The following is a 27,064-nucleotide window of genomic DNA, read 5'->3' as shown; positions in this document are numbered from 1 at the left end:
GATCCTGGAGACCTGGGATTGAGTCCCACGTCGGGCTCCCGGTGCATGGAGCCTGCTTCTCCCTCTGCCTGTGTCTCTGCCTCTCTCTCTCTCTCTCTCTGTGTGACTATCATAAATAAATAAAAATATTAAAAAAAAAAAAAAAAGAACTGCTCAGCAACAGCAATGGTTTCTCAAGCTGGAGTACACAGCAGAACTGCCTAGGAGCTGGAACTTGAGCATCAATGATTTCTCTTCAGCTGGTCTGGGCAAAGCACAGGCACCAGTACTTTTTCCTTTTATAAGTGTTAGATTCTCTTTCCCTTTTTTAAATTTTGCATCATGAAAAGTCTCAAACATACAGAAAAATAAAGACAGTAGTGTAAGAACCCTCATTTATATGTCTAGAGTTAACAATATCTTACCATTTTTACTTTATTAGTTTTTTTTTCTTACTGAAGTGTTTTTAGAGTCTCAGGCTCTACTGACTGAGCTAGCAAGGCACTTCTCATCGAAGTATTTTAAAATAAAATACAAACTGCATGGCATTTCATCTCAAAATACTTAAAAATGCATCTCTAAAAAGTAAGTCCATTTTCTTACATCATTACAATACCATTCTCACACCAAACCAAACAAAAAATAATTTGTTTCTACCATGTAATACCCAATCTATATCCAGATTTCCCTATCAAAGCTCATAATATACAGTCAGGGATGAACCACTGATTTATAATATGTGAAATATAATGCGTATTTTCTTCCAGTGTTTTGTTTTGTTTTTTTTACCTATCTTCCTTCCAGTTTTTTCCATATGTAAGAAAATATTCATTTTCTAAAGAAATTCAAAACAATATCACAAAGTAAAAGAGAAAAGGGAGTTAATAAAATTTACCTGAAAAGATCCACCTCATGAACAGTAGGTAAAATAACAGATATATGTGTGTCTGCCTGAGATAAAAAAGAAAGAGTAAAAAAGATGTCACTAAAATTGACAGTAATTGATTCTGAAAAGATCTATCTTGTGATCAATAAGCCATGTTGCCCTATCTTTTGATTCCCTTCCTCCAGGAACAGCTACAAAGAAAAGGGGTCTTAGCAATCTCCCCTAACACAGTAGAAGATCAAAGATGAAAGATTCCTTGGATAAAGTACTAATCCAATAATCAGATGTCAGATTAATTCACAACTGCATGAAATACTATCGTAACACTAGTTGATACATATAACAGGCAAAATTAGTTTTCCCACTGTTTTCCATTTTAATTCGCTTCAAACAATGGGAGTGCTAATACACCAGCTGAAACATTTCAAATAAAAACTTCAGCCCCACCCATGAACAGATGTAGCTTTGGGGGAAATGAAAGACAATCATAACTACAGAATCCTTTGACTGAGTTTCCTACAAACAAGTCTGTTGACTACTCTTCTAAGAGGGTTTTTGTATTTTCCCCTAGACCTCACTGTAACAGTATATATTCTGAGTTCTCTAGTATCTACCAGATAACAAGAAAAACAATCTGAGAAACATTAGAAAGTTTATTATCAATTCATTACAAAATTATTTAATGGAGTATTTCAGTAATATTCAGAAATATATCATAAACTCAAGAAACTCTGCATTTGCTAGTTTAAGAATTCGGTTAAGGAGACTATATATGCTAGATTACTCTGCTACAGTACCACACTACCTGCTGAGTTAACTGCGCTATTTGAGTTGTCCCAGGCTTGTCATGACATGTGGGAATCCGTACCTTAAAGAGAAAGAGAAGAAATTAACTTTGGATATAAAAGAGAAGAATGTCCTTTATATAATTTGTGAGTCCCATTACAATGAGGGATCATAAACTCTCTTAACCACTAAAAAAGTACACTCAGCAATGCCTAAAAAGCCATAAAAACAAAGTATTTATATCAGACTTAAAAACTACAGTCCTATTTATCTTTAGTCACAGCAGAAAGTTAAGTGAACTGAGATCTCCATATTCCCAGACACATGGAAATCACTAACTCGCTGAGAAGCAAATGTGCTGAAAAACAGAAAAAGGGCATCAGCTTCATACTGCTTCTTGTTTATTGTTCCAATCTTTGCTTCATTAATATACACACACCCAAACACACCCTCTCAAGCTTGCCCAACTATGGGATAAATCTAACAGGAAATCATGAGAACTCTCAACCTAGAGCTATGAGTACTACTTTTGATGATCTCCCAGGGAAAAAACAGAACACATCCTACAGAAGTGAGTACATCTAAAAACAGAGCATTGCCAAAAATAAGTCCAACTTGAAAATGAATTGCAAGAGCACTTAGAGAACATTCATACAAAGCCTAGAGCAAAATGTAAATTCATTGGGAAAAAAAGAAAAAAAGAAAAAGAAAGCAAAAGTGAATAGAGCACAATACCCTGGGATAGACATGTCTGGTCTAACACTATACATCAAGAAGATCATTTAAAACTAAGAACCACGGCTTTCCTAATTTATTTTCATTTTTACTAATTTATACTCAATTCGACAAGTATTCTGCAATGCCACCCATCTCTGGAGGGCCATGGAGTTGCAGAAGTCTAGAAGGTGACTTTTTTTTTTTTTTTTTTAAAGATTGTATTTATTTATTCATGAGAGACCAGAGGGAGAGGCAGACACATAGGCAGAGGGAGAAGCAGGCTCCCCGCAGGGAGCCTGATGCGGGACTCAATCCCAGGACAACCTGAGCCAAAGACAGGTGTTCAACCACTGAGCCACCCAGGTACCCCTAGAAGGTGGCATGGTGGCATTTACATTCACATGTATTATATAAGAATGATACCTCCATGTAAACTCTACAGGATGAAATGGGACAGATGGCCCCTGGAGTTATGTGACTAATGACTCTGCAACAGAATGGACTATGGTATCACTTTACTCCTCACATACAAATGAAAGCAGTAATAGTACTGAACATCATTAGGAAGTTAAAAAGCAAAACTCATCTATAAACTTCCTAGAGTTCCTCAGAAAAAGAGACAAATGAAATAAAAGGTATTACCTTCATTACAACCCCCATAATAGGCAGATGTAATGTCTTCCCTGGCACTGGGGCAGGCCATCGATCAACATCATTACAAGCTGAAAAATAAAACATTTCCTTATTATAAGTTCAAATATTAAAATATGAAAAATGGAACATTAGAAATTAGAACTCCACTTTCCATAGAACTCCACTTTCCACTTCCTTCCTTGGAAGGTGGAGGATAAAAGGTAAAAGAAAAAAAAAAAGGTAAAAGAAAAGTAGTGAAAATATCTTACATATACCAGAAATATACCTGTGTTCTAGGATATGAATTGGTTTATAAATTTTTTAAAAGCAAAAAAAAACAATAGGTTTAAAAAAGAGAGTTTTCCTATTCTCTAACAAAATTAACTACAAAAGCATACCACCTGATAGAGGTCTCTGTATTGAGGAACATAAAGATTTCCGTTTAAACAGTATTCTAAGAAGCAAAACTGTCAACTCCATATTTATTATTATCCTAATAAATAGGCATCATCTCTGTTGCAAAAGGAGACAATAACAGATATGGTCTTGGGTGTTGTTAGGTAAAGGTGCAGAATAGTTTTGTACATCTCTCTCTTCTACCATATAGCCCTTAAAATTCTTAACTAATTTTTTTAGAAAGCCAACTTTATAATTATCAGCCATTTCTAGCAAAATTCTTAAAACTCCTTCATAAAGGTATCTAACTCATACAATGTTTAACTTACCTGCTTCCAAATAAGGTTCACTCTTTTCAAAATACTCTGGTGCTATTTGTTTGAGCACAGTATGAAAAAAATGAATATAAGGTAGTTTGCTGATCAAAACCAAGGACTGGAGAGAAAAAAGAAACATAGTTGTTTTTTTTTTTAATTTTCCTAATGATTGTAATTTAAACTTGTCATTTCTTACATACTCAATTACTAGCAAGCTAAAATCAGCAAAAAGTGTGGATTTTGAAATAAAGCTTTTGCAGTGGATGGTTAAAAGAAAAACTACATAAAACTATAGTCGCAGAATGTAAAAAGTTTAACCTAGTACCAAACCTTAAGAGCATAAGGACACATTCACAGATTCTCCTGCTCTTCAGGAAAAAGAATTTCCTAACAGACAAATGTCATGGATAATTTCCAAAGCCTCACTACTATTTTCATTAGCAAAGCAGTATTAAGAATTAGCTAGATGAACTCTTCCTAATACTGAAAGAGCAAACTGTTATGCTTTTTTTCAAACTAAGACCTATGATTGTTCTATTTTAGTTTTCAACAGTTACAGCCATATACTTAGAAATTGAGACTTGGGGTGCCCAGGTGGCTCAGTGGGTTAAGCACTGACTCCTGATTTCAGCTCAGATTGTGATCTCAGGGTCCTGGGATCAAGCCCACATCAGGGTCTGTGCTCAGCATGGAGTCTGCTTGTCTTTCTCCCTCTGCTTCTCCGCCACAGTGTGCTTTCTCTCTCAAATAAATAAATAAGTAAAATCTTAAAAAAAATTGTGACTCTATAGTTGGATCATTTCAGACATGAATTATGCCATTCTTTTAAATCTATTTTTCTTGAAAACTCCTTTTTACTTTTCCATCCAATATCAAGTAGTAGTCAATGCACATTCTAGTTACAAAAGGTAAAAGTGTGTCCCAGTTAGCTGGGATTAAATCAGAACCAATTTTTTATTTTTTAAACTGGTGGTTGGAAATTTTTTTAAGGTTTGTTTATTTATTTATTTATTTATTTATTTATTTATTTATTTATTTAAGTAATCTCTATACGAAACATGGGCTTAAACTAATAACCCCAAGATCAGGAGTCGCATACTCTTCTGACTGAGCCAGCCAGGTGCACCCAACTTTTTTTAAGAAAATAAAATAATTGTACGTTTAGAGTGGAAATAGTAATGACTAAGATGTTGCTGAGGTGTATTTACTGACTCTCAGCAGTTTATTTTTTATTTTTATTTTTAAAAGATTTTATTTATTTATTCATGAGAGACACAGGCAGAGGGAGAAGCAGGCTCCATGCAAGAAGCCCGATGTGGGACTTGATCCTGGGACCCTGGGATCACGCCCGGAGCCAAAGGCAGATGCTCAACCACTGAGCCACCCAGGCATCCCAACTCTTAGCAGTTTAAAAAAGATACTGCAGGTTGTTATTAGCTGTAACAATACTACAATCATCTGTTTATTCTTTCTCTCATTCCAAAATGTGAGAAAAAAATTTTTTTAAGATTTATTTATGGGATCCTTGGGTGGCGCAGTGGTTTGGTGCCTGCCTTTGGCCCAGGGCGCGATCCTGGAGACCCGGGATCGAATCCCACGTCGGGCTCCCGGTGCATGGAGCCTGCCTCTCCCTCTCTCTCTCTCTCTGTGACTATCATAAATAAATAAATAAAAATTAAAAAAAAAAGATTTATTTATTTATGATAGACATAGAGAGAGAGAGAGAGGCAGAGACACAGGAGGAGGGAGAAGCAGGCTCCATGCTGGGATCCCGACACGGGACTCAATCCCAGGACCCCAGGATCACGCCCTGGGCCAAAGGTAGGTGCTAAACTGCTGAGCCACCCAGGGATCCCCCCAAAATGTGAAAATTAAGCAGATTCTTTTGGCTTTTGACAGTTTCATATAGTATCCATAATTTACCATCAGGAATTTAGCACAGAGATAGCAGAAAAGCAAAATTCAATACTATTTTAAAATCTAGGGACAGGTGTCTATAATTTAAAAAAAAAGTAAGTTGTAATATGTTTAAAGATAAAATATCAAAGACTTTAAAGACCATTCATCCTCACAGTTTCCATTTTTCTAGCCGTAATATAAAAATATTTTTCCTTAGTATATACAAAATTTACCTTCTGGAAGTAGCCTCTTTTTAGACTTTTATCTCGAACTTGTCGGAAATACACATATCCATAAAAATAAGCAGGATCCTTCTATGAAAGAAATGACAAAAAAATACATATTGCTATCCTTTAATATTAACATAACACTGCTTTATAAACCTGAACTGAAATATGATTTATACACAAAGAGCTAGTTACTCAGCTTATTCATACCAGTTAGTAGAAGTCAGGAAACAATCAAATTCTATGTTTTCCCCAATGCTATATGTATATTTTTAAATTGTACCTATAATTGAGTTAGGGGTCAGTCTTAATAAAATGAAGTATCCTAATGTAAAATTTCAAAAGATAGAGAAAAGGAGTTAAATTGCCAATCTGAATCTTACAAAGCCAGTTCTATTTTTACCTAATAAAAATGAAACACTAAAATGTTTATCAAAAATAACTTGAAAGTAACTCTTACTTATTAATTAGTTATTAATTAACTTGAGGTTATTAATTCTATAATCTAAAGAGGGATAAAAACAAAGCTCAAAGCGGGTTCTATGTAGAAAGTACAAAGTGTCACAAGGAGGCCAAGAGGAAAGAGATTACCTCTATCTGGGGATCAGTAAAGATTTCATAGAGGAAGCTATTTTCAAATTGGGCATTGAAAGATGGATATGATTTAAACAGAGACAAAGACAGTTCAGATTTGAGCAAAAATATGCAGACAGAAAAATACAAGCTACCTCAGGAAAAAAGCACATAATTCAGTTTGGCTAAAATATGCCACATGTATATAAAAGGAGATAAAGTTAAAAATTGGAAAGGTAAAGGTCTTATTTTGGAAGGCCCAAAAAGTAAAGATAAGGAAATAGTTAACTATCATTAGCTCTTTACTCATTAAGCAATAAATAGTCACTTTATATTTTTATGTAATACGCATGTATACTTTAGTTAGCAGCACTGTGTAATATATATTACATTGAAAAAAAAAACATAAAAGATGGGATGTCTTTGGGCAAATTTCTTATCCTCAACAGCCATCAATTTCCTCATTTGCAAAAGGAACTCTCTCAGAACACTGTAAGGAGGATCAATAACACGCACTTATTAATACAGTGCCTAGAACATAACAAGCTTCAATAATTAGTAGCTATTATTAACAGTTGAAAGAATATGTTAATAGCAATATCAAAAGATCATGGAAAGGAGTAGATGGCTATGAGTCGAAGATATTGTCTTTGCTAACTGGGAAAGAGTTCCTGTCATTAGTGCAACCCAGGGAGGTGAACTATTAATGCTGATTTCAGGCAAATAATGTCATATTGGACGTGCTGATAGGACATCCAGATGGAAATGTTCCTCACAAGTTAAGGGATGGAAATGTGGAATACCAAACAGAAAGTTACACTCTGAAATCACCTAAATTATTAAAATTGCCTTTAATAAATAATAACTGTAAAAAAAGCTTATTAAAAAAATAAAAAAGAGACAACTACAATTCTATTGTAAAGTAGGGAATCTTCAACTCTGAGTGACATTTATTGGTATAGTACCACCCTAACTCCAGATCTAAACAAAGAGTTAACACAAATGGAAGAAAATTACCTCAACATTGTAATCAATTTCTATAGATCATAACCGTACTGTGTGTTTTAAGAACTGTAACTTTATAAAGTCTCTTACTGTCACACATGCTGAATCCTTATGAAATAGACTCACGAAATTTAGCAGTAAAATACAGTAATAACACAAAAGCAAAATCCTTCTGAATGCCATAAGAGGTAGCTGAGTTCTAAAGTTTTCTCTCACATGGACATTTTTCTATTACTACTTTTCCAACCTTTAAGTAAACTGGTAAATCTTTGTCATAATGATCCAGGAGACAATGCAGTGACACCCTTCTCCCAGAAGATTGTCGAAACCTAAAACAAAACTGGGTATCTCCAAGACAACCTAATGAAAACAAAAATGAAAGTAATTAAGAATAGCATAGTATAACATTTCTTCATCCAGATTCACCAAATGTTAGAGCTAAAAAAGTCTTGTTAACTATTTAAACTCATTCTATTCTGTTTTAGCATAGAAACAGGAGATCCTGAAAGTTCAAGTGACTTGTCCAAAGCCATCTTTGCTGGTTAGAGGCAAAGCCACCAGCAAAACACACATCTTAACTCTAGGTCTCTTTACTATTTTTTCCTTTCCATTTTTCCCACGTAATTAAAAAAATTTTAAACTGTTTGTATGTAATGTTGACTCACAAACATAATAATAAGAAAAAGAAGCCAAATACAAAAGAACATATCCTGTTTAAATCGATTATGTAGTGTTGTTTTCTTTTTTTTTTTTTTTTCCTTTTAAGGTAGGCAAAACTAAACTATATTGTTTAGAGATGCATAGTTGGGTGATAAAAGTATAAAGAAAGGCAAGACAATCACTCTAAGAATCAGGATTGTGGTTGCACTTGGAGGAGGATGGAAAACAGTGCTTAGGAGGGGACAGGAGGGGGCTTGTAAGGCACTGGCAATATTCTATTTCTAGACCTTGTATATGTTTTATATTGTACAATGAGAAGGTTTTTTAAGAAGACATAATACAGGAGACTCAGGAAGTGCCCAAGTAATAGATTCACTATTTTTCTAATTTTAACTTGAAAAGTTTTTGACTAATGTTTTTAAACATCAATCATTTCTAGAAACCTCTTAAGACATGTAAACTTCACCTAAACTGGCCATAATTACGAAAAACCATTTTTACTTTAAGTGTGCACCATGGAAACAAAACTTAGACTATGATTCTTTCCTAAAGATTGCTCTACTGTGCCTGGATTTCCTTACATAACAATAAAAGCTATTTTGGGAAAAAATTAAATCCACTTCAAAGTTGGCCCAGGAATCCCAACATGCATTTTATAAACATATAAGTGAAACAAATTGGCTGGATAATCACAACTGAGACTAGTACTCTCAAATACATATAAAACTCACAGCCTATTGCTGTCTAGATTAATGTTCATCTTCTAAAGGGTAGCCTGGGTGGCTCAGCGGTTTAGCACCGCCTTCGGCCCAGGGCGTGATCCTGGGGACCCGGGATCGAGTCCCGTGTCAGGCTCCCTGCATGGAGCCTGCTTCTCCCTCTGCCTGTGTCTCTGCCTCCCTCTCTCTCCTGTTTCTCATGAGTAAATAAAATCTTAAAAAAAAAAAAAATCATCTTCTAAGATGGCAAGGTGTCTGTTTGTTTGTTTGTTTTTTTTAATTTATTTATTCATGATAGTCACACGGAGAGAGAGAGAGAGAGAGGCAGAGACACAGGCAGAAGGAGAAGCAGGCTCCAAGCACCGGGAGCCCGATGTGGGATTCGATCCCGGGTCTCCAGGATCGCACCCTGGGCCAAAGGCAGGCGCCAAACCGCTGCGCCACCCAGGGATCCCAAGGTGTCTGTTTTTAAGACCTTTTGTCCATGTTACTTCTAAACATCAACCATACTTTAAATAAAACAAACCCTACTTCATCTGATGTGCAACTCGTAAGAAAGGCATTATAAAACATCTGTACACCACTCAAGTGCCTAAAATATTGAACAAATTCTGATTTACATGGGTTTACACTTGAGTCTAACTTCTAATAAGAAAGGGACATAGGAAGACACTGACTACAAAACTAAAAATAAAAAAGGCTATTCAAACACCATGGAATTAGCTTCTTAGCCTTGAAGATCATGCAGAGAGGTAAAAAAGAGAGCCATGAAACCCAGCTGTGATCTTAAAGAGAAGGGTGTGCAGTGGAATACACCTGTGACTCCAATCACATAACGTCAGTTCATTTTGTAATGCCTATAGCCTATAACTCAGATTGCCCTGAGTCCTGAAAGTCCAATCCAACACTCACTACACTCAGAACTGCATGGGTAGACTTTGTAAGGAAATGACGGAAGATCCTATAGGACTTCTCTGTCATTATTTCAATAATAGGCAAACATATTAAGAGATTCCAATAATTCCAAGTTAGAATAAAACTCCTGCTGGGATTTCTCAAAGGCTTTTTTTTTTTTTTTAAAAAAAAAAACAAGATACCATTTCTTTTTTACATAATTCCTGAAAGCTGAGTTGCAAATGTACAGCAAAGAACCCTGGAAGCATTTATAAGGAAAGGAGAAAATACTTTCAAAAATTAAAATGTCAAATCTCCCCTTTTAGATTAACTAAACTAAGTTAACAGGATATTAGAAATAACGACAAAAAAAGGGAAAAGGAGTGCCTTTGCTTCATAGGGTTCTAACTGTGTGTGGTCTAAGATGTGAAATGTTCTGGTCACTAGAAGCCTGAAAAGCTGTTTTGAAAGCGAAACATAAGAGGTAACCTGAAAGATTTGAACAATTAGGACCACACAAAGGGCAAGTTTGAAAAAGGCCAGCAAAACCAAGCTTAAAATAATAATAGTTTGCACCACTTATGTGGTGTTTTCAATACGCCACACACTATTCCACATGCTTTACTTATATTAACAGACACAAACTATTACAAGTAATTGATGGCCGTGCTTCATAACTAGATTCACCCTGTGTGTGGGTTTTTTTTTTTTTTTAACTTACCGCTTTCACAGAGTTCTTGGGTAAGCTTCCAAATCTTGAACTAAAAGTAAGCTACTTTCTATAAATCCCTAGACATACCAATGTTGCCGGTTTTCGATCTCTTCACTACTTCAACAGTTTATTGCTCCTTGATGTTTTACCTTATTACAACCTAACACTTATTTTAAAAGTTGAGCCAACTAAAATAAAAAAGACATGACTGGCATCATAAAACTAAGAATCACATCACTGACTTGTTAGGCTGAAACGGAGTTTGCATTCTAATACTCTATTTCAATCCACTTTTGCATATTAATAGTATGATCATATTCTTAGTATAAAATTCAAAAAAAATGCCACATGAAAAATAGTTACCTGAATTTGAATCTGGAAAAGACAAATAGCAAATATTGGTTTTCTGAAAAAGAAAACAAAAGCTATATATGCTGACACACACACACCAATAAAAACAAAGAGAAATAGAATAGCAGACTATATGGAGCAATATTTTTACTTACTTCTTTATCAGTAAGTTTGGAATGTTGAGGATAAATTACCTGGAAGAAAAAGAATTAAATCTCGTTAGACAAAATATACTGAGTATATATTATAAATATTAGCAGTACTTCTAATACTAGTTGGCTATGGTCAAATAGTTTTAAGAAATTGTTGACAAACTTCAATAATGACACATGGGAGAAGCTGGAAGAACTAAGTAGGATTTACATTAGGAAAAAAAAATTCACAAAGTTACCTCTAAAAGATTGGTGAAATCTTGGTTTATCAAGAATAATTTACCAGCTGATTTACTAAGGACTCAAAGCTTATTGAGTTTTCTTTGGAGCACTAAAATCTAAAAAGAATTTGATCCATCAGCTGGCATCTACTTCAAGAAATAATGAATTTTTCAATCAATTCTAAGAAGTAATTCAAATCACCAGTTACTTATTGAAAGAAAAACTGGAAGGAGAAAATAATTATCCATAGTTTAAGAAATCTCAAAGGCCACCTCCCACCATAAAATCTATCCTAATTTCCTCCAACCCCTTTAAATAATCATTGCATTTTCTTAGGACAGGTCAGTTTAGTGCCTATAGTGATCAAGAGCACCTTCTGAGGGAAACTCCTTCCCCACAATCCCTGCAAAGGAAGCAAGTATAGGCCAGAACAGCTCCTGTCAAAACAAGCACTAGCAAACACCAGACCCAAAGGCAGCAAGACTCAACAGGCCAGTCAACCAACTACTGAAATGTGGCTAGGTGTGAAAATTCTGACAACGCTCACGTGGACCAATCCAGACTCTCTGGGGAATATAAAGAAGAAATGAGGTTAAAAGCAGCAGGTTAGCTAGTGGCTAATAACAAAGAGTAGCTAAATTATGTTAATGTTGGGTTGCTAATGTGGGGATCCATGACTTCTCACTTCTGGAAGAATTCATGAGTTCTTCCATTCCCTCAGCTGCCCAAGAGCCTAATAATTTTCCATTTCCAGATATAATATACAGTAATATCACATTATAAACTGTATTAAAGTAGTTTCACACATTTATTTCACTTATTTAGCCCTCACAATAATAGACAAGGCCAGGAGTGATATCCTCATTGTATATATAAGAAAACTACGGTAAGAAAAAAAGATGGGGAGAAATAATAATGAGTACCTTCTGGAATTTTTAACTTTCACAATAATTCTGTCAATTCTCCTTGTATTTACAGAAGAGGGGACAAGTTCATAGTACTTAAATAACTCTCCTAAAGTTTCCTTGTTTAGTAAGTGCCAGAGGCAGGGCTTGAACCAAGGCCTGATTCCAAAGTACACAAGCCACCATTCTCATTCCATCCTTAGCAGCGATCATTACTGTACAATCACAGCCCTCTTTCCCCACTAGCTAGCTAGGATGTGGCATATAATTCTTCTCAATATAGGGCTACAGGAAGGGTCTAGAGAGCTGATACATTACATGAAAACCACCTACCATACCTGGAATAGAGAATGACACCAAAGTCAATATTCCTTCTACTTACTCTGTTTTGTACCATGTTCTGACCAATCTAAAGTAACCTGTCTCCACAATTCATGAAGGCAAGAATCTGGTCTGTTTTGTTCATCACTCCATCTTAACACCTAGAGCATTCTCTGCTGCACAGTAAACACTAAAAATATTTCTTCAATAAATGGATATATCCTCAAATTAGTTCAACAACTCAGTATTTAATAATACGTAATTCTTCTTTATGTGTACATAGATTTCCCTTGCTTCACCTTGAGACCATTTTACCTTGTTACCTTTAAAAATGGCAAATTATAACCTATTTAGCTCTATTTTAAGAAAATCTCATTACATATAAGTTATCCCGGAGTTATCATATTGGTAAAATTTAGTGGCCTGTAACAGCTTTATATTAGACTCTGAGTTTTATGTGAGTGCCCTTCAGATTTTTCTTTCCTGCAATTAAAATATAAACTTAAAAGCAAATATACAAAATTTCCTTTTTTTATTACATAAAGACATCACAGTGGTTTGTTCAGACTTTGGTTTCCTATGGTTTAAAATACCAGCATGACAATATAGAAAAAAATGTTATGTTTTACCCATATATATATGAGTATCTTATATATAATGTGTGTATATATCTGTATGTATATTTAAAGGACTTATGCATGCTATATATATTTAAGCTAAAAAGATGTAAGAACTACATAACCTATCAAGTCTGCCTTTTAAAAACTCTGTGTTAGACTGTCAAACAGTATTCTAGAATTTCATTTTAATGTATTCTGTTAAGATTATCCAGTGTTTTATTTTGAAATAGATATGATATTCAAAAGGAAATAATGTATTTTTATGATATAGGAATGCACATGTCCACAGTGTACTTAAGATCAAAAAATAGAAAAAAAAACATACTTAGCTTTAAAACTTCAATTAAACTCCCTACGTAAAAACAAAAAGTAACCACTGCCAAGTATCTATCTCAAACTGCACCAACTGCCAGTTACTAGATTATCTATGTACATACTTTATCTTGTTAAAAAAAAAAAAGTATAAATATAAGTCTGGGCAATCAGTGTTAGTTTAGTTGGTTAGCTCCTGATAACTATACAGGCATTAATCAACTGTGGATTGGCCCCAGTACCTGGAGACGCCTCTCGCTTGAAGTTTCCTCTCTCCACAGCTCAAGTCCAGGCATCTCTGTCCCCCAGGCCACTGGCATTCCTGGGAGGCATCAAAGGGGGACAGAGAGCATCAGCTAATGTCACCCTGGTTCTGTTACCTATGTTAAGATCTTCCATGTTATATGAAACAAGGGAGAGGTGGCCAGGTAATCAGCCAAGAAAAAAGTAAGGTTTATTTGATAGCATTATTAAGGCCTAAAAATAATGACATAGAATAAATATTTCACATCATGATGTAATAGGAAAAAAGTACCACAGGAAAAAATATTAATATAGATACTGAAAAGTAGTATTTTGAAAATGTTTTAAATCAGGTTATTCTCTTCAAAGGTATGTCTGCCACTTACCCCTGCATACCCTAACATTCCCAACTCTATGTGGAGTAATTATGGTCCCAGATTAAAAAAAATGAGGAACACCAGTTAACTTACTGCTAATACCACTTGGACATGGGAAAAATTCATGCCTGCCATGCATCCCAGTTATCTGTGAATGGATGCCTACCAGCTGCCATGTCACTCAGTGTCTGTTTCCATTACACTCTACCCAGCATCTCAGGCCTAGCAGAATCTACATCCTAGGCCTGCTTTAATCTCGTATATAAACATTAACTCACATATAAACATAATCAAAACCTTAAAAAGAGGATAAATTCCAAACCTATTAACCCTAGCTGGCTCTCAGTTTGTAGAGTATCTAACTCTTGATTTTGTGGTTTTAAGTCTGAGCCCCACCACTGGGTGCAGAAATTACTTAAAAACAGAAGCTTATTTAGTTATTTTTAATTTTTTTTTAAGTGGGCTCCACACCAAGCATGGAACCCAATGTGGGACTTAAACTCACAAACCTGAGATCAAGAGTTGGATGTTTAACCAAATGAGCCACTCAGGTGCCCCCAAAATAAAATATAAAAAGAAAATTATGTCTTTAATGATTAGACAATAACATTCATTCCAAACTGAAAATGGAAACTGTTTACAAGCAAAAAAAAAAAAAAAAAAAAAGTCTACATTTTTCAACTGGTTATGTGCCACATAATTTTAACAAACTGGCTGGAAAATATTTTAAGATAGATTATAAACAATATAATATTTTTTGTTTTTAAATTTTTTATTTATTCATGAGAGACTCAGAGAGAGGGGCAGAGACACAGGCAGAGGGAGAACCAGGCTCCTGTTCCAGTAGGGAGCCCGATGCAGGACTTGATTGCCAGAACCCGGGGATCACGCCCTGAACCGAAAGCAGATGCTCAACCACTGAGCCACCCAGGCGTCCCAATATCTCATTTTCTAAGAGAGTAGCGAGAGAGAACATGAATAGCAGAGGGAGAAGGAGAAGCAGACCTCCTCCTGAGCAGAGAGTCAGATATGGGGCTCCATCCCAGAATAGTGGGATCATGACCCAAGTCAAAGGCAGATGCTTAACCGACTGAGCCACCCAGGCACACCTATAATACCCCTTTTAAAAGGCTTTTTAATATGATAAATAAAGCAATGACACCCCAGTAGCAGTGAGTACAGCTAATACTGAGATGCTGACTGATAAGTACCATTCTGCAATAAAAAGAAACAGGGCTTCTTAGGGAGGTAGTGACTACAGGGTGGGACAGGAAAAATACAAGATGAGCCTGGAGCATCTTGTAGTGCCAGAAAGAAAGTGTTCAAAAAAAGGAAGGGGGAGGGCAGCCCAGGTGGCTCAGCGGTTTAGCGCCGCCTTCAGCCCAGGGCCTGATCCTGGAGATCTGGGATCAAATCCCACATCGAGCTCCCTGCATGGAGCCTGCTCCTCCCTCTGCCTGTGTCTCTGCCTCTCTCTGTCTCTGTGTCTCTCATGAATGAATGAATGAATGAATGAATGAATAAATAAATAAATAAAGCTTAAAAAAAAAAAAAAGGAAGGGGGCATGATTAAAGAACACAGAAGCCAACCTAAAAAGGTATCTATGCTCAAAGCTGGTTAAGATAGTATCCTTGAATCCATAATGATATAGGTAGATGGACAGATGGATGAGAAAGAGAGACAACTCTTCCTCATAAAAGAATTCCAACTAATAAATATAGAAGGAATAAAGAAAAAAAATCACTACGAGAACACCAGAATAATAATTACTGTAGGTAAGATCCACTTACGGATGTTGAATTAGCAGGCAAAGTTTAGAAAACAAGATCCTGCACAGTTTCAATATCTAACAAAATAAACACTTATTAATTACAAGAAAAATAGTAACTTTATAGTGGATAAACATGGCAGACATCATCTCAATCAAGTGATCAAGGTTAAAATCACCAATAATGTGACATTTTAACATCCTATACTCCCTGATATGATGGCCTGAAAAGGGCACATCATACCTGGGGTATTCTTCCCAGTAATTCATAACCTCAGACTAATCATGACAAAATACCAGAAAAACCAAAACTGAAAGACGTACTACAAAATATATGAACAGTATTCTTCCAAAATATCAAGATCATGAAAGACAAGAAAAGGTTGAAGAGCTCCATGGATAGAAGAGAACTATAGAGATATGATACCTACATGAAATGTAGGAAACTGGACTGGATCTTGAAACAGATAAAGCACAATAGTAGAAAAATTGGTGAATCCCAATAAACTCTGTTTAGCAAATTGTATCATGCCAGTATTATATTCTTAGTTTTTATTACTGTACTATGTTTATGTAAAATGTTAACTTATGAGAAAGCTAAATGAATTACTTTTATAACTCTATGTAAATCAAAAATTGTATCAAAATAAGGTTCAAGGAAAATAATACTTCTACTTCACAATATATAAAAAAAGTAACCCAAAGTGGATTAAAAACCTAAGTGTAATACTTAAAACTACAAATGTCTTAAAGAAAATGTAGGAATAAATCTTTATAGCTGTGGATTAGCAAATGGTTTCTTAGACAATAACAGGATGAGCAACCAAGGAAAACATAAGTTGGCCTTTACCAAAATTCAAAACCCTTGTATTTCAAAGAACACTACCAAAAAAGTGAAGACAACCCACAGAATGGAAAGAACTATTTGCAAATCATGTATCTGATAAGGGTCTAATGTACAGAATATAAAGAATTCTTACAATTCAATAAAAAAGTCAAATAATCCAATTTTTAAATGAGTAAAGAATTTGATTAGATGTTTCTCCAAAAAAGATATTCAAATGGCCAGTAAGTATATGAAAAGCCACTCAACACCATTAGTCATTAGGGAAAATGCAAATAAAATTATAATAAGATACCACTTCATATCCACTAGGATGGCTGTAATCAAAGACACACACAAAGACAAGTGCTGACAAGATATGGAGAAATTAGAACCCTCATATATTATTAACAGAAATGTGAAAATACAGCCACCTTAGAAAACAGTTTAGCAGTTTCTCAAAAGAGTAAACATAGTTACCTTACTAAACATCAATTTCACTCCAAGACAAGAGAAAACCAAGTTCACACAAAAATTTATAAACATATGTTCATAGTAGCATTATTTATAATAGCCAAATTTCCATCAAATAATGAATGGATAAACAAAATGTTGTATTTCCATTTAATGATATAAAATTCATCCATAAAAAGAAATGAAGCACTGATATGTACCACACCATGGAGAACCCTAAAAATATACTAAGTGAAAGAAGTCAGACAAAAAAAATGCCACAGGTTGTATGATTCCATTCGTATGAAATGTATAGAATAAGAGAATCCACAGAGACAGAAGGTAGATTAGTGGTTGCTAGGGTCTGGGGAGAAAGGGCAAGGGGTCATGACAGAAAGAGGACATAAATGAAATTTCCGTGGCAGTGATAATTCTGTTTCTTGATCCCTATGGTAGTGGATGGTATTATTACTTTGTGAAAATTCACCCAACTTAAGATTTGTACACTTTCCTACATGTATGTTATGCTGCAGTAAAAATGTTTAATTTAACAAGTGGGAAAAAATGGCCCGACACCACAGTATCAGAACAGGCTGGGCCTCAGTCTAAGATTCCAGCTTATTCAAGATCAAAACTAAATTATGCTCCTGGAAAATGTGATCAGTTTGAACATGGAACGGACAGTGAAACATTTCTTGCTAATAAGAGTAAAGTTTAGATACAATTGTCCATTTTTCACATAATTCTTCATAGTAAATATAAAACATAAAGCACTTGTAAACACATTAACTGGAGAGGGGAAGATCCCAGATTATCTCCATATTGGGATTATATAATTTCATAATAGAACCAGAGATTAGCAGCACTGAAGAAGCCCTTGTAAAATCTGGGAGCCTAAACTCAGGAGATCACTAAGGCTTTAACTCTCAAACCACATAACTACATCAAGCTACTATGAAATGCTGCAAGTTCACAAGGAAATGTAAAGGCCCTTATTAGTACCTGCAAACCCTCCTGTTATAACCCTCAATGTTTAATGGCCTACCATCTATGCTAAACTGGAAGCTCACTGAAGGGAGGGTTCATTAAGGCTTTATCTCCAGAACACAACAGTGTACAGATATGGTAGTTGTCCAATAAATATCTGCTGAATGGACAGTTCAGACAGTCCAGCAACATACAATTACACATAACAGCCATTTTGATTAAAACAGTAAACTTGCTGAGGATCAAATACTGAGGTTATGGAGCATCCAGTTTAAGAAGGAAACAAACAACCCTTCACACAACTGCCTTCACCTTTCTCAAAAAAATAAACAAATGTTGCTAAAATAAAGCAAACTGTGGTGACTACCTCAGGTGCTCCACTCTGCTAGAGGGATAAGGGGGAACAGGCAGTGACGAAAAAAGCAGAAGTGAAAAAGAAAGGGGAGTCAATTCTCCTGTTTTTTTTTTTTTTTTTTTTAATGACACATAAGTATGCCTTCAACCCCACAGCAGAGCTTTATCTTCAATTTGTTTTGTTTTGTTTTTTTTTAGAGGCGGCGGGGTGAAGATCAGTAATCCAAATAACATCACAATTCACCCAATATATTAATGATAAACTGTCCTTTTTGTAGATTATTTAATTGGCCTGAAATTATTTTCAGCAAGAGGTGGAATACAAATTATATATACATACAAATGTGCTATTTCATAGATTATCAGCAAAATGAAACCTAAAAAACTTGATTTCCAGGAACTGCTTTATTTTTAAGTATTTATTTATTTATTTATTTATTTATAAGATTTTATTTACTTATTCATGAGAGACACAGAGTAAGAGAGAAGCAGAGACACAGGCAGAGGGAGAAGCAGGCTCCCTGCAAGGAGCCCGATATGGGACTTGATCCCAGATCCTGGGATCATGCCCTGAGCCAAAGGCAGACGCTCAACTGCTGAGCCACCCAGGTGTCCCCCCCTTTTTTTAATGTATGTATGTATGTATGTAATCTCTACAACCAATATGGGGCTTAAACTCAACCCCAAGATCGAGAGTTGCATGTTCTTGTGATTGAGCCAGCTAGGTGTTCCCCCAGGAAGTGCTTTAAATACTTGGGTTCACATCCAAAACTGATTTTTTTTTTAATGAATTTAAAGCAAAATAATAGGAGTGAGAGAATAGCCAAGAATAGTCCTACACTGATTACTGAATGTGCAAGGACACTAACTATAATAAGGGACCAACATTTGAGCATGCATTAAGCGATAGGTATTAATTTCTACATGCATTCTCTCTCTTAGTACCTCCAACAACACTCTCAGGATATTATTATACCACTTTATTAGTTGAGAGAAATGAGGCTCAAAAAGCTGAAGAAACTAGCCAAAAATCAGGTAACTAGCAGATGTTCAAAACCCCACACCTTGTGCTCTTTTAATTAGACTGAAATTATCCAAAGAGTTGATAGGTAAAGCCTTCAAGGAAGGAAAGCTACCAATGATGCCTCAATTCTTATAAAATCAAGGTCTAAAAGGTTCAGAAGCTGACCTCAAATTACAGAAATGTAAACTTCCTATTACATTCTATAAATTCATGTGACTTTTTTTAGAGCAGTGTAGAATTTAGTGATTCATCAGTTACATGTAACACCCACCTCTCATCACTTCAATGATCACTGCCCTCCTTAATGCCCATCACCAGTACATTAAAAGGATTATTCACCACTACCAAGTGGGATTTATTCATGGGCTGCAAGGGCGGTTCAATATCTGCAAATCAATCAATGTGATAAACCTTGTTAATAAAAGACAAGAACCAGATGATCCTCTTAATAGGTGTAAAAAAAGCATTTAACAAAATATAGCATTCTTTCTTGATAAAAACTCTCCACCTTGTAGTTCATATACTTTAAAGGCTTTCAAATCCCCCCCCACCAAATAAATAGTCGTTTTTTTTTTTTAAAGGGGAGGGTATCAGGGTAGCCCAGTTGGTTAAGCATCCAACTGATTTGGATGCTTGATTTCAGCTCAGGTCATTATCTCAGGATGGTAGGATGGAGCCCCCAAGTCAGGCTTCACACTCAATGCAGTGTCTGCTTCTCTCTCTCCCTCTGCTCCTCCCCTCTCCCCAATATCCCCTGCCCAAAATAAATAAATAAGTAAATCTTTAAAGGGTCTCAGAAATTCAAAACATCTCTAAGATGTATATACTGGTAGCAAATAACTCTCTACACTATGAAGAAAAAAGAAAAAGTAAATTACTAAATATCTAAACTAAGAAAAATGGTTAAATAAATTATGGTGTAAAAAACTCTATGAAGAGTCTTTAATGATCTGGCTAGTTATTCATGAACATATTTATCAATAAAAGCAGAGTCTGATAGTTAGACCTGTTTTGGGGGACTGCTGCCCAACCCATGCTTTGCAAGTGTCCCCTCCTCCTTTTACAAGTGGCTTCTACTGTCACTGAAGCTCTGTCTCCCAACACAGATGACTGAACAAGAGGGAGCACCTGACCCATGCTGAGCCAATCAGATACTTCAGTATTTGAATTAAGCTTCAGCCTGGTTCCAGAACACTAGAGTAGGTTTGGCTAAAATCAGCACCACAGTAATCCAAAGTCAAGAGAAATGGGGGAGCAGAAAATGAAACTTGCAGAAGAAACCAGCCTCAGCACAGAGAATGAAACAGACTTGCAAAGAGAAGCAGAGACAAAAGACTACACAGCTCTAGAAAAAAAAGGCAAAAAAGCCTGGGGCTTTCCAAATCCCGAGGTTCATTCCAGCTTCCTGCAACTGGGTTCCAAGAGACTCTTTACTATCAATCTTTTTTAAAAATTTTGATAGAGTTTCTTTTCTTAAGAAACAAATTAATTCTTGACAGATATGAAATTATGTAAAAAAGAAAAAGCATTAACAAAAATGTCAAATATTAATAGCACTTTTTTCTGTGTTTTCTACAGTATTTACAATTTTCTTTCCTGCCAAGTTTTCAACAATAAGCATATTATTACTCAATCAAGGAAAAAAATACTTGAATAAATGAGGCAATTCTGGATTTAGATGATTAAGGCTTTACTATATAATCAGGTAATTTCAGAGCTGGTACTGATTTAGTTTATAAAATCCACAGGATCTGAAACTTTGTTCCAGAGGGCACGTGGATTCTGCAGTGATGCTTCAGGGCCACTTTGTGGGAAAAGAAGTTAAGCACACCTCCTATTGTCAACACCTTTTATAACCTCTTTCCAACTTAAAAGATACCTTTCATTGTCCCCTTTATAGGGTCTAACAGACATTTTCTGCAACATGGACCACTCCCCTAACCTACAGGTCTTCAGCTAATTATTTGCCCCAAACCAGGCCTGAGTACCTTCCTTGGGCATCTCTCTTCACTGAAGTGGCTGAAAAGGGCAACTTCTCCACCATAAAGATTATAGAAGCTAAGGAAATAAGTTGTAGGGAGCATGAAGCATAAACAAAATCCCATAAAACAAGAGCATAAGCAAGAAGCTTCCAAGTTAGGGCTGTAGTCATTTTATGAAGCCCTACTAGGTTTGTACCTTGAATATCTTGAGAAATCTGTTGCCTTACAACGTTTCCTTTTCTGCTTGAGCTATAGCTTAATTCCTGTTGTCCACAACCAAATATACACACACAGGCCCCATCTCAACCAGGTTAGCCACTGAGGTCTCATATTAAGTTTTTATTTACACAGGGGAAAAAGTTCCCTGCTTAAAAAAAAAAGTAAGATTCTACTAGCTCAAATTCATTTTACTAATGAGAAAATTAAGATTCGAAGCCTTGCCTTTACAAAGCAAGTTAAGGACTCTCTCCACTGAAAAAGGAAATTTCCAGACTTCCCAAATACAAACTCACCTAAGTCTTACTGAGGCACAGGTACTGTTCCAGATGTTTCACCAACATTAATTTATCGAATTCTCACTTCTCACAGCAATGTCATGATGCAGGTACTGTTACAGAGGAGTGTGAGGCAAGCAAAGTTAACATGTCCAAAGTCACAGACTCAAATCTAGGCAGTCCAGCTGTGGAGTCTCAGTTCTCAACTGAGACTATGATATGCTACACTGTCTCTTTGTTGAGGATTTAAGCTTTACCAAGTGGCACTGTTTATGCATTTGTTTAAAATTTGCAAATGTTCCTTTCTGTCATGGCACAACAGATTTTTATGTCTCTTTCAACCCTAATATTCAAAGACAGTGAGGTCACATGTGGCTTCTAGAATATTATAGTCCTAACTTGGCTTTTACTTATTCTTTAATTAATTTCCCTTTTGAGTCTCCATGGTTGTGCACTACAGGAATTGGGGCTGGAGCTACTCTATGTCACTTCTCCAACCCAATTCTACATTAATGTTCTTGTCCCATTACAGCCACCCCACCTGTCTACTTTTGGTATGAATATGACCATAATACAAAAGTGAAATATATTTTTCAATTGTTTCATTAAATTCATTACTAATTTATGTTTCTTTTTCTTCTTTTAAAAGTGGCAAGGTACAATATTCTACATTTCTCAGAAAAACAAAACAAAATTAAGTTGTGCTGCAACCAATTTAATGTGTTTATCCTTTTCATATCCTTATTTATTAATTTTTTTTAAGATTTTATTTATTTATTCATGACAGAGAGGCAGAGACACAGGCAGAGAGAGAAGCAGGCTCCATGCAGGGAGCCTGACGTGGGATTCGATCCCGGGACTCCAGGATCACGCCCTGCCCTGAAGGCAGGCGCTAAACCACTGAGCCACCCAGGGGTCCCCTAGATCCTTATTTATTAAGGGAATCTTCCCCCTCCTTATCCTATGTTTTCTAAAATCAGTGATTCTTAGTCTGGGAACAGTGGAATAAAGATCGCAGATGGGGATCCCTGGGTGGCGCAGCGGTTTGGCGCCTGCCTTTGGCCCAGGGCGCGATCCTGGAGACGCGGGATCGAATCCCACGTCGGGCTCCCGGTGCATGGAGCCTGTTTCTCCCTCTGCCTATGTCTCTGCCTCTCTCTCTCTCTCTCTCTCTCTCTGTGACTATCATAAATAAATAAAAATTAAAAAAAAAAAAGATCGCAGATGACCCCCATATAGTCCACAGAAGTATATATATACATAATTTGTATTAGCAAGCATTTTTGTAATGGAGTTCATATTTTTTAAAAGATTCAAGACGCAAAAAAAGTTAAGAACTACTAATCTAAAGAAAACTGTTCAGTAGCATATCCCATGGGAAGTAAAATTCAAAGTAAGTCCTTTAATGATTTACATTTTTGTAACACGTCAATTATACTAAATATTATCTGGTCAGAAAAACATACTTATAAACAATGTCCTGAATGCTGAGAGCCCACAAGGATCTCCTTAGACTATTTTAAAATACAATCAACTACAACAACCCAATCCTACACTTTCTGATTAAATCGTATTGTACTACTTATATAACTTCAGGTTAACATGTCAATGTAAATGATAAATAACTTACAAATCACTAATTCAAAGCCTTGGAAATTGCTGTTTCTATCTCAAGATAAAGAACTGTTCATGTATTCACTCATTCTATCAGGAAGTATGTATGGAACACCACTATGTACCAGGCATGGCATTTGGACCTATCTGCTGCTGTGATTAATTTTTGCTTCCCCTCTTAACTGTAGTCTAAATCTATAAACACAGGTTACAGCATTTTGTTCATATTTGTATGCCCAGCATCCAGCATAATGCCTAGATCTTAGTAGAAACTTAACGTGTACCGAACTGCGTAATGATAAAGCAGAGTAGACGTGCTGAATACAAAAGCACTAGCTTTAAGAAAAACCTTCCTGGCCAATTTTCATAGACAAACTCCACCAAAGTCTGAATGAGATGGTTCATTAAAATCTGTCACCATCACCAAAACAAACTGGCAAAAATTTTCCAAACATACCTCCTTCTGATCAGGCTTTCCTTGGACACAAAGACAAGCACTGTTTTATGCCACACAAGGGACCCTAGACAACCTCAAGAATAACATTCAAAGGCCTTTCAATGAGGCATCATAAAGATAGAAACTTGATCCACACACAAGATGAACTATGAACTATGTTCACCTTGATAGCTTTCAGGCCAACTGCTTCAGAAGCAACATCAATAAATACTAGAAATGGTAAAATAATAATAATAATAGAAATGAGGAACAAAAGGGGGAAATTATGCTGAGATAAGCATTTCCGCTCAGACTGAGCAGTATGCTGTCAGAGTTGGTGGAAATGGCCAAAAACGGTTTAGGAGTCTAAAAAGTTGGTTGTGTAAGGCTTGGTTGGCTATTCCAGTTCACCGTATGTCAGGGGCATTGTTCGCGTCTCCATAAAAAAGTCCCCAACATCTGCCTGCAGCCTTCTCCAGGCGCCGCTAACCATTTCAGTTACTCATGTGACACCGGGTTTAAAAAGAAAAACAAACAAAACGAACCTCAACAAGTATTTAGGAGGGGCCTCGAGAGAACTTTTCACCCCTAGCCGCAGCCCATGATCCTCCCACGGGAGCTGCCAATGGACCGCAGCCCGGCCCGACCCGCGGAGCGGCGGCCGGCCACGCCCGGATGCGCGGCCCGAAGGCCCCCGGGCCACACGCTCTGCAGCGCGGGCCGCGGACGAGGCGCGGGGGAAGGTGCGGCCGGGCCTCACCTCCACGGCTTGGCCCAGCTCCAGGTCGAAGCCCACCACACACACGCAGTGCAGCCAGGCCGAGAAGCCGTCCCAGCGCAGCAGGCCCCGGCCGCGGCCCTCGTCTTCGTCGTCGTCCTCCGGCGCGCCTCCCGCCGCCACCACCACGGCCGGCGCCCCGCGCTCCTCGGCCGCCGCCACCGCCTCGTCCAACGGCCCGCGGGAGCCAGGCCCCGAGGCCGCCAGGCCCCGCAGAGCCATCGGCCGCCCCCTTGCTGTTCGCGCCGCCTCCGCTGCAGAGCGCGCCCGGCTCCGCGCAGGCGCAGCCGCAGCTGCCGCTGCCGCAGCCGCCGGAGACTGGCTCGGCCGGGGCGGGGCCGGGGGCGGGGCCCACGTGATCCTGGGAGCCGGGCTCGGCGTTGAGGCTCCCTTGCCACTGCGCAGGCGCGGGGTCGTCTTGCAGGCGTTCCCTTGCGGTTGAGAAACACGCCCTGGCATCCTGGCCTTAAAGCTCCTCGGGAGTGCCTTGTGAATCCGGATACCCTTCTTCGCAGCCCAACGACCGGGGCAGGAGTTATCCTTGGAATGACACGTTCATAATTGTAAGGTATCGTTAAATTATTACACGTAATGGTAATGGTGGCTAACATTTCCCGAGCTCTTACTGTGGGCGGTTGATGTGCCGACAAGCACTTTGCAAATATTTACTCCATTCATTCTACACATCGTGACCAGTAGTTGGACTTCATTGTTTTCTTTTTTACAGATAAGGAAATTGAGATTCTGAGAGGTGACATGACTAGCCCAACAAGTATTACAACTTCGGTGCCGGCTGTCAGTTCGCTCTCTCATCTGCTGATTCAGAGATCTGTGTCTTCACGTCGCTGTTACCCTCTCCACCAGGGTCCCACCCACCTTTCTTGGCCTGGTTGTCCGTGACTCATTCAACACTCACACAACATCTACAGTGCTTTCTGAAACACCACGTTGGCCTCCACAGCAACCTCTGGATCAGTCTCTCTTAGCAAGGGCCTAGTCTCAGGCAGCTTTGTGGTGGTGGTTGTCGTTGTTTAGATTTGACTTTTATGTCATCTCTTCATCTCTGTCACCAGTATGGGGCTGGAACTGACAACGCCAAAATCAGGAGTTGCACTCTACCAACTGAGCCAGCCAGGCACCCCAAGAAGCTTTGTATTCTCAGAGATCAGCACTTTGCTGAGCACCAAGGAGGCACTTGGTCTATTGACTTATTATTGATTATTGGTCCAGCATGATACCACTGATTAGGGTTTTATTTAGCACCTACTATGCTGAGTATAAATAGCACAACGAAAGTAAATAGGAAACACACAACAATACCTTAATAGAAAAATGAGTAATAATAACTCACAATAATGAGTGGATAATAACTCACAATAAACTTTTTTTTTAAATCACAGTTTTCATGTTTTTACACATATTATCTCATCTAATCCTCCTAGCAACCCAGAAAGGCAGGTCTAGGGACACCTGGGTGGCTCAGCAGTTGGGCATCTGCCTTTGTCTCAGGGCATGATCCTGAAATCCCGGGATGGAGTCCCGCATTGGGCTCCCTGCATGGAGCCTGCTTCTCCCTCTGCTTATGTCTCTGACTCTCTCTGTGTGTGTCTCTCATGAATAAATAAATAAAATCTTAAAAAAAAAGGCAGGTCTCATTATTATTCCCATTTTTACCAGTAAGGATTCTGAGGCTCCATGAGATGAGCCAATAGGTAGCCTAACAGATTTAAACCTAGATCTCTCTGACTCAGCCTAAGCTCCTTAGCATTTTCCTGCACCACCCAGTCAAATCTACCCCATTTGACAAACGTCCTGTATACATCCATAAGATTTTTATTTGGAGTGTTATAATCAATATTTCAAGAAAAGGGTCAAGTATCATCAGACATCAATAGTGATGTTTGCTAGAGACTATTTTTATATGTAAAATGAACTAGGGACAGCATTAAAGTTAAAAGCCAAGTCTGTGGCCAAAGCAATCTGCCTTCCTCTAAAGAATCACTGTAGTTAAAAGAGAAAAAGCAGTGTTCTTCATTTAAGTTAGTCTCTCAACCCCTTATTAGGAAAGAACAGTAGCCTTTACTATTAAAAACAATTGAAAAGAGCACTGGACTAGATGTCAGAAGTTCTGGATTCTAGTGCCAGCTCCACCCATGATCATGGTAGGCCAGCTGCTCTTTGACTCAGTTTCTACAATGATAACATAGGAATGATCATTCCCAGCCTACTCACCTCACTAATTATGGGGAAGAGCCAAGCTATCTCAATGCACACATTTTACTGGATGCTACCTCATTATTAATAATTAATAAGCTTGAAACACTACTTGTTCCACAGGGCTGGTTCTTTGACATGTGGATACAGACTGCCATTCCCGGAAATACTATTGCATAAGTTAAGAGTGATCTTGCAGAGTGTAATAATATATTAAAATGAAAACAACG

The 27,064-nt window shown here is 37.3% G+C and overlaps 1 protein-coding gene and 1 long non-coding RNA gene across 13 annotated transcripts in view; one reads left to right on the top strand and one right to left on the bottom strand.

The window, feature by feature from the left end:
- DENND6A (DENN domain containing 6A) overlaps positions 1-27,064 on the bottom strand; it is an 89,875-nt gene that overhangs the window by 24,371 nt on the left and 38,440 nt on the right. The window contains exons 1-10 of one of the 12 annotated variants that reach the window (XM_035703455.2): positions 24,603-24,736; positions 13,529-13,608; positions 10,910-10,948; positions 10,767-10,809; positions 7,666-7,778; positions 5,847-5,927; positions 3,727-3,832; positions 3,011-3,090; positions 1,671-1,733; positions 875-930 (exon numbers count right to left, since the gene is read on the bottom strand). In XM_035703455.2, the coding sequence (XP_035559348.1) occupies positions 875-930; positions 1,671-1,733; positions 3,011-3,090; positions 3,727-3,832; positions 5,847-5,927; positions 7,666-7,778; positions 10,767-10,809; positions 10,910-10,948; positions 13,529-13,606 (659 nt within the window). In that variant the 5' untranslated portion in view covers positions 13,607-13,608; positions 24,603-24,736. Of the gene's footprint in view, positions 1-874; positions 931-1,670; positions 1,734-3,010; positions 3,091-3,726; positions 3,833-5,846; positions 5,928-7,665; positions 7,779-10,766; positions 10,810-10,909; positions 10,949-13,528; positions 13,609-19,587; positions 19,676-21,810; positions 21,979-24,387; positions 24,495-24,602; positions 24,907-27,064 lie in introns of those variants that run through there. The other 11 variants (XM_035703457.2, XM_035703456.2, XM_035703453.2 and 8 more) reach the window with 11 other exon arrangements.
- On the top strand, positions 24,931-26,019 carry LOC112665962 (uncharacterized). The gene is made up of 2 exons (XR_003140622.3): positions 24,931-25,188; positions 25,348-26,019. It is a non-coding gene; the product is annotated as an uncharacterized LOC112665962 (long non-coding RNA).

Source organism: Canis lupus, chromosome 20, assembly GCF_003254725.2.
Source record: "Canis lupus dingo isolate Sandy chromosome 20, ASM325472v2, whole genome shotgun sequence".
NCBI classification, from domain to species: Eukaryota; Metazoa; Chordata; class Mammalia; order Carnivora; family Canidae; genus Canis; species Canis lupus.
Note: the sequence above shows the minus strand (reverse complement) of the source record. Positions and strands in the feature narration are given on the sequence as shown.